The sequence below is a fragment of the Leptopilina heterotoma genome, unplaced genomic scaffold, assembly GCF_015476425.1.
Source record: "Leptopilina heterotoma isolate Lh14 unplaced genomic scaffold, ASM1547642v1 Lhet_251, whole genome shotgun sequence".
Classification (NCBI taxonomy): Eukaryota; Metazoa; Arthropoda; class Insecta; order Hymenoptera; family Figitidae; genus Leptopilina; species Leptopilina heterotoma.
The window spans coordinates 1,051,884-1,064,751 of record NW_025110965.1 but is presented as its reverse complement, the minus strand read 5'-3'; the positions used below and the strand labels follow the sequence as shown (position 1 = coordinate 1,064,751).

The following is a 12,868-nucleotide window of genomic DNA, read 5'->3' as shown; positions in this document are numbered from 1 at the left end:
TCCTAAAAATTGATTTTAATTATTGCCTATACACAGAAAGAAAATCAATATTAGGTTTTATAAAAGTATATATATTTTACAATTGCTGGAAAAAATTTCAATATAAAATGTAGTAAAGTTTAAAAAACGTATGCCATATTAGGGCCACTCTACACTAAGTCACAATTTGAAAAGCAATAATCCCTCTTTAATTTCTGATAAAGAAAAAAAGTTTAATCGAAAATTGATCCAGTTACGAATTTGTTTTTTTTTTGACTTTATCACATTTTTCAGTTTTATAAAAACGGGCGGGTGAGAACGCTGGCTATTAAAAGTTTATCAAAAAAATTTGCAATGGTCACTATTTGAAGAGAGCAATTATTTCTCCTTCAATTCTGACATTGAAAAAAATGTAGTCGAAAATTCTTGCAGTTATAAATTTTTTTGAACTTTTTCAAATTATTCCGTTTTTCTACCAGGTACGAGCGGGTGGGAACGCTGGCTGTTAAATTTTATTATAAAAAATTCGCAATAGTCATAATTTGAAAAGCAACAATCCCTCTTTAATTTCTGATAAAAAAAAATTTGGTCAAAAATTGTTCTAGTTATGAATTTTTTTTAACTTTTTCACATTTTTCGGATTTTTGATAAGGCGGGTAAAACGCTCGCTATTATAAGTTTATCAACAAAGTTCGCAATGGTTACCATTTAAAGAGCAATAATTCCTCCTTAATTTCTAACATTGATCAAAAAATTTGGTTGAAAATTTATTTATTATTTTTAAAAAAATTGTTAACACGAATGTGTTATAAATTTTTTTTGGACTTTTTTCGAAACAAAATATTTCGAATCCAATTTTTTTTCTTACTCAGAAATTAAATAGGGATTATTGCTCTTTAAATTGTGCCCATTATGAATTCTTTTTATAAATTTTTAATAGCCAGTGTTCCCACTGTCTTTATCAGAAAATCGAAAATTCAAAAAAAGTAAATAAAAATTCATAACTCAAAAAATTTTGGACCAAATTTTTTTTTCTTGGTCAGAAATTAAAGACGGATTATTGCTTTTCAAGTTGTGATCATTTGAAATTTTTTTTATAAATTTTTAATAGCCTGCGTTCCCACCCGGCTTATCAAAAAATCGAAAAATATGAAAAAATCCATAACTGGAACAATTTTTAACCAAAATTGTTTTTCTTTATCTGAAATTAAAAAGGGACTATTGCGTTTCAAATTATGACCATTGCTAAGTTTTTTAAATAAACTTTTAATATAGCCAGCGTTCCCACCCGCTCGTATTAGAAAAACCGAAAAATCTGGAAATTTTTTTTTTTAATGCCAGTATTTAAGACGGAATTATTGCTCTTTAAATGGTGACCATTGCATATTTTTGTGATAATCTTTTAATAGCCAGCGTTCTCACCCGCCCTTTTCAAAAAACCGAAAAATGTGAAAAAGTAAAAAAAATTCGTAACTGGATCAATTTTCGACCAAACTTTTTTTTCTTTATCAAAAATTAAAGAGGATTCAAATTTTGACCATTGCAAATTTTTTTAATAAACTTTTAATAGAAAATAGAAGTATAGAAAGATATAGAATATAGAAAATTGTGATTTTGAAATTTGATATAAATGTGGATTTAAAATTATCTGTAAGTAAAACTAAAAATGATAAATAAAAAACTCTTTTTTATTTTGTTAGTAGAAATTATAAGCTTTCGAAGGATATAAATTATCTTTGATTTAGAGAATAACTTCCTGCATTTTTACCGCTCTGACAAAAAGTGACCGAGTTTACCCCAGTCCCCTATTTTGTTCTTCATTATTTGGTTACTATGGCCGACAAATTTAATTTTAAATCGCTTTTTGCGCGTATAACGGGTCTCAAAATTTGCAAACTTTAATATTATCAATAAGTAACCATAGATATTCATTTGATATACATTTCAGTAAAACTATAGCAATATCAAATTTTCAATAACTTTATAAAATTAAAAATTTATTTTTCTAAACTTTAATTTTCCACAACTTTTTTAAAATGTATGTTTAAATGTATAACATAGTTATTAATAACAAATTTTCAAGCAAAAGTAATTCAAAAATTTTTTTATATTTAACATTTTTCAAAATACTGTCAAGTTTTTAGTTCTAATAAGTATTTTTTAGCGAAGTAAATTTATAATTCTAACAAATAATTATTGTGGACCTAAAAAACACCCATATCAAATTTATAAGTACAAAAAACTTTACAGGGAAAGAAAAGGTTTGAAAGTGATATCCATAAAAATATTGTTTATCAGAATATTGTTGTTGTGAGTTTGTTGTTTATAAATTGTGTTAGAATTGTTTAATACTTATTATTGTTATTGACAATTAGTATTTATCTAAATTTATTTTTATGAAATATGTGTAGAGTATATAAGGAATATTATATTATTATATTATATATATTATAAGGAATATTTATTATATAAAGAATATTATATTATATTATATATTACTTTTTATTAAATTCAAGATGGCGGATATGAAAATGGACATTTTACCAAAATGCAAAAGGCCGAAAAAAATTTTCGGGTAATGTTTTTCAAAACTTATTAGATTTGATTGAAAATGGTTACTCGGGAGTTTTTGGGGTCGCTAATTACGAATCTGATGTTACTTTTTCAAAATTCAAAATGGCGGATCCAATATGGCGGACAATTTTTTAAAAAGTGATTAAATTTGCTTGAAAATGGTTACTCGGAAGTTTTAAGGGTCGCTGATTTTGAATCTGATGTTACTTTTTTAAAATTCAAAATGGCGGATCCAATATGCCGGTAATTTTTTTAAAACTGATTGGATTAGCTTCAAATTGACCATTCGGGGGTTTTTGGGGATGCTGATTACGAATCTGTTGTCACTTTTTCAAAACTAAAAAGATTTCCAAGCAAATAAAATCACTTTTTAAAAAATATGTCCTTCATATTTGATCCGCCATTTTGAATTTTGAAAAAGTGATATCAGATTCGTAATCAGTGATCCCAAAAACCCCCGAGTAACTATTTTAAAGCAAATCCAATCACTTTTTTAAAAAAATATCCGCCATATTGGATTCGCCATTTTGAATTTTAAAAAAGTAACATCAGATTCGTAATCAGCTACCCTAAAAACCCCTGAGTAACCATTTTCAATTAAATCTAATAACTTTTGAAAAACATTACCCGAAAATTTTTTTCGGCCTTTTGCATTTTGGAAAAATTGCCATTTTCATATCCGCCATTTTAAATTTAATAAAAAGTAATTATGGATTTTTATAGCTGAGAGTTCGAAGGACGCGATATTTTGTGCTTTAGAGGCCATATTCTTTAGTTTTCCATGTCAAAATAATAATTGAAACAATTTTTTTTCATAAAAAGTGTGTTTTTTTTGCAATAAAAATGTTATAAATTTTTTTAAGATAATTATAAACAAATTTTAGCTTCATATTCAGAAAGAGCGATAAATTTTACGTCGGAAATGGTATTTGCTAAAATTTTTAACTAATTATTTCATACAAAATAAGAGTCGTGAAATCATAATACATTTTGTGTACATTTTAGTTAATTAATTAAATTTAGTGAATACAAAATTTAAAGTGCCCTCATGTAAATTCCCCAACAAAATTGAAATATTTGTAAATTTAGCGAGAAAATTTTAAAATCTTAAAATTTACGTATCTCCCTCAATTTGTATTAAATTTTTTTTAAAAAATGCTCAATTTACGCAGAACTAAGTTTACTTTTAAGAAATTATCATGAAAAAAATCTGTAAATTCGAATATTATTCTAAAAAGCTCGTTAAATTTGAAAAATGTAATGAAAATCGTTAAATCGCAAATTTTTTTAACCGCGGTTTTGTAAATTTTTATTTTGACTAAACGAGCAATACACGGTTGAAAGGGCGTGCTTTTCCCCTTTCAAACAAAAGATCAATTTTGAAAATCGGTTGAAAATTACGGAACTTACGTATAATTCTCTACATAAAAACACAAAAACCGGTTTTTTGACCCTAAAATTAAATTTTGGGGGTGTTTGGGAAATTTCAAACATACTACTTTTTTCAGTTTTTGAACACGAACAAGTTAGGATAGGTCCGATTTAAAGTGCCATTTTACTGTCACACAGTGTTATCAGGAAGCATAGATTTTGCTTCTAAACAACTTTCAATAAATATAGATAGGGGAGGGTAGTCTACATTGAACCGGGTATTTTATAAAGTCCAAGAACTAATAAAATTTTACTAATTTCGATCAGGTTTTTGTATCAAAATTAAGCTGAAGTACTCCTTACTTAATACACACGTTACAAACACAAATTATTATGATTAAATAATTAAATTTAATTTTTTTCTAACAAGTCACACTTTTCTTATTTTGAAGGATGTGTGTCTACATTGAACCACCTCTAATAAAACACTAAAATTTACTTCAAAAATAATATTTCCACTTACACATTGTGAAAAATTTTTTTTTTCACTCAAAAAAATAGAAAATTGTTGTTAAAGAGTTATTATTTGTTAATATAGGAGATTAATATATTTTCATGTCAGGTTAGGTAGGTAAAGTGACAGTTTGAGTTTATTTCGTTCACAATTGTGATGAAAGCATGTCTTCCAGTATTTTGCTTACTAATTAGTAGAGCAGACAATTTTACAACTCTTAAAATTGAAAATTCTTTGCTTTTTTGGGTGGTTCAATGATGCCGCACTCACTGTATTCACATGACATTCACAACAAAAATTGTTTATAATAAATTTGTGTAAGATTTAAAGTTCTTTATCACATCGGAATATTGAAGTTGACACCCTAAGCGAAATAAATCGCAAGTTTACTAATTTTTAAAACTTCCTATTTCAATAAAAAAACGTCATTATAATTCCACCAAATTTTTTGTTTTGTACGTGAAAAACAATTTTTTTAGTTTTTCTTTGTAAATAATAAACCTACGTGCCCGAAATTTTTGGACATAGTTTGTTTCAGTAAAACTAACTTATATATTAAATAAGAAAAAATTTCACTCAGTCATTTCTCAGAAAATTGAAGTGGTTCACTGTTGACGCTGGTTCAATGTAGCCTACTCTCCCCTAGTGATATGTTTTTTCCGTCAAACATTGGTATTGTTTCTAAAGCGTCGCGTAATGACACTTGCTGATTATTTGGAAGAGCCATGTTTTCCTCAAAATTGTTACTATCTCTAGTGTTATGAAGAGAATTATTTTCAGAGTTATCGTTTGTTTCAATTTCGTCAGTTAAAGACTTATTTAAGCTTTTATTTGAATTCTGTTCCACTAAGGTTTTTTCAGTTATGGTATTTTCACTATCGTTACTGTCACTGTCGAATGAATTATCGTCAGTATCAAAAAGTTGAGACTTAATATAGCCTGAGTCAAACTGTTCCTGTAATTCTAAGGGATTAGGGTTTTCTTTAGAATATCTGGGTGTACTTGTCGATAGTTTTGTTTTATAATTAGGAATCCCCGAATTCAATTCTAAATCTGGATTATTTTTTATTAAAGAACGAGTTAAATGTGAGGAATCGGTAGAATTTTTATTCGAAGAAGACATTAAAAAATATCATTATCAAAATTTATAATATACGTAATAATTGTAAAATTGTCAATCTTGTCTCTTCAATATAAAATACACTTTTCTTTTGTGGTTAATATTTTTATCTTGCTTTAGTATAATAAAATATATTTAAATATTTAATAATAATAACAAATCACAATTAAATGAAGAAAACGAATTTTGTTTTAGCACAATTAAATATCATAAAATGATTCATATACAAGACAAAAAATTTCATAAGTCTAGAGGACTTGAACCCCTATTCAGTAATATAAGAAAGGATTTAATTTGATGAATGCACCTTGCAACTTTTAAAATTATGAGTTGAGAGGACACGAACCTCTATTTACCAATACAGAATTGAATTAATAAATGCACCATGCACATTAAAAAATTTATAAGTTAAGAGGACTCGAACCTCTATTCATCAATACCAATATAAGATGTATATTTATGAATGCACCTTTCGTCTTAAATCTTGTATAATGTTATCAAATTAGCATAAAATGTACTAAATAAAAATATATTTTTTTTATCTTATTAAATGCTACTGATCATTATTTTTATTTTATGTTGATATTATTTCTTATTATTCTTTGTTACTCAAAAAAAAAATTTCCCCTTTTTTTTACAAATGGTATACTCATTGATTCATTTTTTTTTGAATTATTTCATTAATTTAAAAATTATATTCATTAAAATTTTTGAATTTTATTAAAAATTTGACAAAATTATATGGCTGATCGACTTTTTAATTTCCCGGGCCGATGCACCAAAATTTAAAAGGGCTTCTGTTACGTCAAAACGAGAAACCTTTTTAAATATACCTAACGTTCCTCGTTTTAAATTAGTTTCATAAATGAATCTAATTTGGGATGAGGATAAGTCAATGAGCCTACTAAATGTATTGAGAGAATAATTTATTTAAAAACCAACAAGAAAGAAAAGAGTTGACAAAAATACAATGAGTACAAAAATTATGAATCTTACTTAAAGAATAACGATTACTGGTGGTGTGATGATAATCTGTTGTCCAATCTCAATTGTGTTGAGCGCTAGACGAAAAGGGGGCCCTTCTGCTTGTTGTCCTTAATGGTTGGGTATTAGTCCTCTTGTTTACACTATTATTGTGAAAATATCTGCTTTCTTCCAGACTGTTGTCGCCTCTTGAGCAAATTTCGATGGTTCGAAATTTGGAATGTGTTGTTTCAATATTAGACCTTCGTTGATAGTTGAGTTATTTCCAAATTTATATATTTTTTTTTGAAATTGTTAAAATTTATACGTTGCGAATTGATGTATTAAAGTTCACTTGAAATTTAATACTTGGGGAAATAGTTCACTTTTAAAGATGTACTTTCAACAATAATACTTAAGGATATACTGTTCACTTTTAAAGATGTACTTTGAGTTCACTTGTAGACGATATAATGGGTACTAGTTGATTTCCAACAAATTACTCTCTGGTCTCCTGTACTGAACAATGTGTTCAGGTTGATTTCCAAATAGTTACTCTCTGTACTAAGCGATGTGTTCAAGTTGATTTCAAAAAAACTACTCTCTGGTTTCTTGTGCTGAATGATGTGTTTAGGTTGATTTCTAAATAGTTACTCTTTGTTCTAAACAGAAATGGTACCCCTTTTTATATCAAACTTTCCTCATTAATCTAATGCCATTTGAATGTTTGGCTCTTTGGTGCAACAAGCCTCCCCACTCGACGTGTGTTTAAATGTTTGGCTCACGACGTTCCATGTGCCTCTTCCTGTGTGACAAGGCCTCCACACTCGACGTTTGTTTAAATGTTTGGCTTACGACGTTCCATGTGCCTCTTCCTGTGTGCCAAGGCCTCCACACTCGACGTTTCTTTAAATGTTTCAATATGTTTTATTTAACTATTTACAGATCAATCATCTTCATCACGAAGATTAACAATATATTTAACAATATATTTAACAATATATTTTTAACTGTTTTATAAACATTATTTTCCTTTTTTAACCCATTAATACCCATGGGCACAGAAACGCTGATATAACAAGTAACTATTGAGATCCTGGCATGGGGTCTAATGATAATTTTTGACGTTAAAGATTAAAAAAAAAATTTTTAAACAATTTGTTATAAACAAATGAAGAAAAATTAATTTTCATAAAAAACTGATAGCGCCATTAGATTCGACGCAAAAAACTACTACGAGAACGTATATTACATAATTTAAAAAAGACATATTGTTGTAAAAATGTTATAAACAATTAGCCTGCATTTATACTGTATGAGGTCTAAGGATAGTTTTTGAAGTAAAAGTTTTGTTTAAAAAATTGTTTAAAAAAAATTGTTAAAATAAAAATATTTTGATTGAAAACCATGTAATTATTTAAACTATATCATTCTATTTTGCGATTTAAAGTCGGAACTTTAAATAAAAAATTACAAATTTTGGTACATAAATAATAATAATAATAATATAATTATATAATTATATAATAATATAATTATAATAACTAACTTACAAAAAAGTAACTAATGTAAATAAAGTTACTAACTTTACGTTTGTTACGTTAGTTTTGTTAAAAAATTATTTTTATTAGTTACTAAACTAATTTAATTACTAAACTAAAGTAAACTTAAGTAAACTCAAACAAAACTAAAGTAAAGTAAACCGAAGTAAACTAAAGTCAGCTAAAGTAAACTAAACTGAAGTAAACTTAACTTAGGTAAACTTAACTAAACTTAAGTAAAGTTAAGTAAACTCAAACAAAACTAAAGTCAGCTAAATTAAACTAAACTGAAGTAAACTTAACTTAGGTAAACTTAACTAAACTTAAGTAAAGTTAAGTAAACTAAACTAAATTAAGGTTAGTAAACTTTATTTAAATATCAAACTAAAGTAAACTTTACGAAACTAAAGTAAACTATACGAAACTGAAGTAAACTAAAGTAAAGTAAACTAATTAAAGTAAACTAAACTGAGGTAAACTATAGTAAACTTTAGTAAACTAAAGAAAAAAAAGTGAGTTAGTGAGTTAATCAGTTAGTCAGTTATTCAGTTAGTCAGTTAGTTAGTTAGTTAGTTAGTTAGTGAGTTAGTCAACTAGTCATCTAGTCAGTTAGTAAGACTAAGTGACTGACTAACTGACTAACTGACTAGCTTACTAACTAACTGACTGGACAGATGACTAGACGACTTACTGAATAACTATCTGACTAACTGACTAACTAAATACCTGACTAACTAACTGACTAACAGACTAGCTGAGTAGCTCACTAACTAACTGACTGACTAGATGACTAACAGACTAACTGATTAACTGACTAAGTGACTGACTAGCTTACTAACTAACTGACAAGCTCACTAACTAATTGACTCACTAGATGACTAGATGACTAACTGACTAACTTAATGACTAGCTTACTAACTAACAGAATAACTAACTAACAGAATAGCTGACTGACTGGCTGACTAACTGATTAACTGACTAACTAACTGTACAAAAAAACGAAAAAATCGACAAATTTTAATTTGTCAGAAATTTTTGAAATAACTCACATCGCTCTATTAATCAAAATTGTAAAATTCCATTCTGCACTAAGTTTGTATTTAATAACACGTATTTCTCACTCAATGGGAAATTTTATAGGCAGATTTATGCAACTCCTATAGGCTCACTAATCTCGGCCTTTGTTTCTGACATTGCTGTGGATGATCTGGAAAATGACTGTCTTAAAATAGTAAAAGAAAAATATAATTGTGCCCCTCTATTTTACTTTAGATATGTGGATGATAAGAATTATCTTTCATTCACTACTATAAACCCATTGCTTTCCATTGACGCGACTAATTTTTTCCCTCTACTGTCTAGCATTTTATCTAGTTGTAATCGTTTACTGTTTAATGCTTTAGGACTATCTTTCACTTTAAAGAGGATGAGATTATTTTCTCTCTCTTTATTTAAAAGGTAGTCGAGTTTTGATTCACAAGTGTTTATTTTCTCCAAGAGAAAATTATTTTCCACTTTCAAGTCACTGTATTTTGATTTGCACTTCTTAACTTCATTGGAGAGTTTCTCATTTTCCGCTCTTAAAACTTTAATATCACTTTCAATATTGTCCACTTTTTTGTTAAGGGAAGATGTATCACTTTGAATTAAAAGTAACAGTTTTTTTATTTTGAATTTTTTATTTTGAATATGTAACATTTCTAGATGTTTTCTTTTAATTTTTTTTCTTTTAAATTTTTAAAGAACGGCGCTGAAAAAGGGTCAAAATTTGCCCATAAGGAAATTGTAGAAGCATAGTAGTTTCCAACAGTTTGAGCCCTGCTGAAACCGAAAATGATAGTTGAAAAGTTGCAAAGTGGAGGGAAAGGGGTTAAAAACTACCCCTAAGTCATAAATTCCAATAATTTATGAAAATTGATAACATCTAAAAAAATAAATCAAAATCGATTGAAAATTGTTACTAGGGGGTTTTTGGGGTCGCTGATTACGAATCTGATAAGTGAACAGTGAGCTGTTTAAAGAGAATATTAGGTTTTTGGTGGGTAAACCAAGAAGGGAGTCCCACATACCTTAAACAACACCACCAAGGGGATGCGTAAGGCATTTTTAGACACTTCTAAAAAAAAAAGTTAGTCAGTTAGTCAGTTAGCTGGTTAGTAAGCTAGTTAGTAAGCTAGTCAGTTAGTTAGTTATTCAGTTAGTCAGGTATTTAGTTAGTCAGTCAGTTTAATTTTTACCATTTACTTGTTGTTTATAATGTCTTTGATTTATTGCTTCCGGTTTGGGATTTATCTAAGGAAATTTTCATACGTGTAATTTGATACCTATTTATTTCTTGGAATTATTGAAAAAAAACCGTTGCTTTGTTGATTTGATTTATATGCCAAATAGCTGCCATACAGAATGAATGATTGAGTTATTATGCAAGCGACAAAATAGCTAACAAACAAAGAAACTAACTAATTAATTTAGTTCACTTAACAAATGACATACAAACAAAACAAACAAAATATCATAAAGTATTCCCTTGATTGTAGGATTTTGTAATTATTGTGGTCTGTTTTGAGCATCTTCAACTGTTTGCACCAATCTTAATGAAGGATATCGAACATTTTCGATGTATCTTGCGTGTCCAAGATAACAAAGGACCCTTGCAACATGAGCGCAAGTGCCAATTGTGCGACTTCCAGATTTGCAGGTACAATAATATCCATCTATTGGATTGTAGTCTTCTTCGATTTCCTGATCTCTTTCCACGATTGGTCGATAAGAAACCCATAATTGATATTTTCCGGCATTTCGAAATCTCGAAAACACTCGGACTCTGATAAAACCCGGTGTAGGTGTCCGTTCCTCATTTCGCAACATTTTAATCTGAAATTCTTCATCATTATCTCTAGCCAGTTTGTCCTGAATATAGGAAGGAGATAGTTTAATTTGGTATGTACCAACTGTCAGATCTCTTAAGAAGTCAATCGTGAGGACTGAAAAATCATTTAATAATGCAGCATCCAAACGAATCCATCGTTGAGCATTTCGAGTATGAAGATTTTCTACTTCCACGAGTGCTTGAACAACATTTACTTCATTTACTTTTTCGAGCAAATGTTGAGCAAGATCTGCGTTAACATCTCTCATTATTAATGAAAGACGATAGCGGTTAATGATTGCACCAGCAATTCGATAAAAATTTCCTACGTGTGGCACATGCTGAATCTGTACAAGATTGGCGAAGATTTTGAAAATTAATTTTATATGGCCATTTCTCGCTTCCACTACCCACCGTTGTTTTGTGACAAGACGCGAAGCATTAGCTTCTTTAGTACTAAGCTGATTTCGTCCACGTTCCAGATGTGCTGTCATTTTGCAAACTATGCCTAACTGTTCGAGTAACTCCGTCGCATCTCTATATCCGCGATCAACAATGACAATATCATTTTCTTGAAACCAGTGTCTCATTCTGTCAGCATCTTTCTCAAACTCATTGCGCAAAATAGAAGCATCATTGTTACGACTATCCGAGAAATATGGGCCCTGGATTGCAAGGATGTAACCATCAGGTGCTACTATCATGTAAGGTTTTACTAAATGCTGGCCTTTATGAACACAATAGGACTGCCGGAGAGACCTAAAGTTGGAACTTTTATCAATATAAGTATAAGTAGCATCAATGATTGCGATAACTCGAGGAGTATTTGGCTGGGAATTATACAAGTTATTAGTAAATTCTGAAACGTGTAAATTCATATAATCTTCTCGTGTGATTGCATCAAAGCCAATGTTCGTAGGAACAAAACGCATCATCAAAGACTCTCTAACAGTGGCAACAGCCAAACTTGTCGCTTGACGAGTTGAGTATTGAAATATGTGCGAAAGGAATTCATCCGAGAGACCGTGTCTTAATTTGCATAAAAACATTAATAAATCTTTCTTGCTAACATACCTAAATCCACCAATACGTGGTACTGGTGATTCTTCACAATATCTGAATATTTCCTGGAACTGTTCTTTTGTTACAGGGAAGAAACTTTCAAATGCCTCATCAGTAAAACTATTCTCATTCTTAATACTGGACATACTTTCTGCTACATGACGTAGACTTTGCAAAAAAGTTTGCAGCTGCTGTCCTGTCAATTGGTAGGGTCTGTGAACATAACGCAAACCAAGTAGCAAGGGTGGCAGAAGATAACCCTGATCGTCTAAATGATGTTCATATGATTTGACAAGTTCCGGAATAAAAATGTTTTTTGAGATGAAGACACTCGCACTACAATTCATGGATAGCCGATGCAAATCAACCACCTCATTACAAATGAGACAGGAACCATTTCGAGATTGTTTCAAAACATTCAATTTTACGCAATTAGGGTCTTCTGCATTAATTCTTATCTCATCGAGTATTAAGCGATTGCAATTAAGACATATCCGTGTATTATCATCTACTTCCAAAGGAGGTAAATTCAAATTATTTCGACGATTAACAGATATTTCAATTTCACTTCCTTAATTAAATTAAGTTGCTTAAAAAATCTGTCCCCTGATCTGTTAATACTCCTTTGGGTGATCCAAAAATACAAATAAATTTTTTAATAAATGCATCAGCTATTGTACTAGCTTGATGATTTGAAAGTGCGATTGCTAAAGAATATTTAGTAAGATTATCTTGTATTGTTAATATATATTCACTTCCATTTTTAGTTTTTGGTAATGGACCGACAATGTCCATTGCAATTTTTTCAAACGCTGTTCCTGGTGTGTCTGTAATAATCATTGGATCTTTTGTTTTGACTCTAACTAATTTTTTTA

General features: G+C 29.2%; 1 protein-coding gene across 1 annotated transcript; it reads right to left on the bottom strand.

The window, feature by feature from the left end:
* Positions 1-10,609: 10,609 nt before the first annotated feature.
* Positions 10,610-12,340, bottom strand: LOC122503266. The gene has a single exon (XM_043613741.1). It carries the CDS (start codon positions 12,338-12,340, stop codon positions 10,610-10,612), a length of 1,731 nt encoding a protein of 576 aa, XP_043469676.1.
* Positions 12,341-12,868: the final 528 nt, after the last annotated feature.

Excerpts from the sequence above, each read along its gene's own strand:
- LOC122503266 (XM_043613741.1), bottom strand. The coding sequence starts at position 12,340 with ATGAATTGTAGTGCGAGTGTCTTCATCTCAAAAAACATTTTTATTCCG.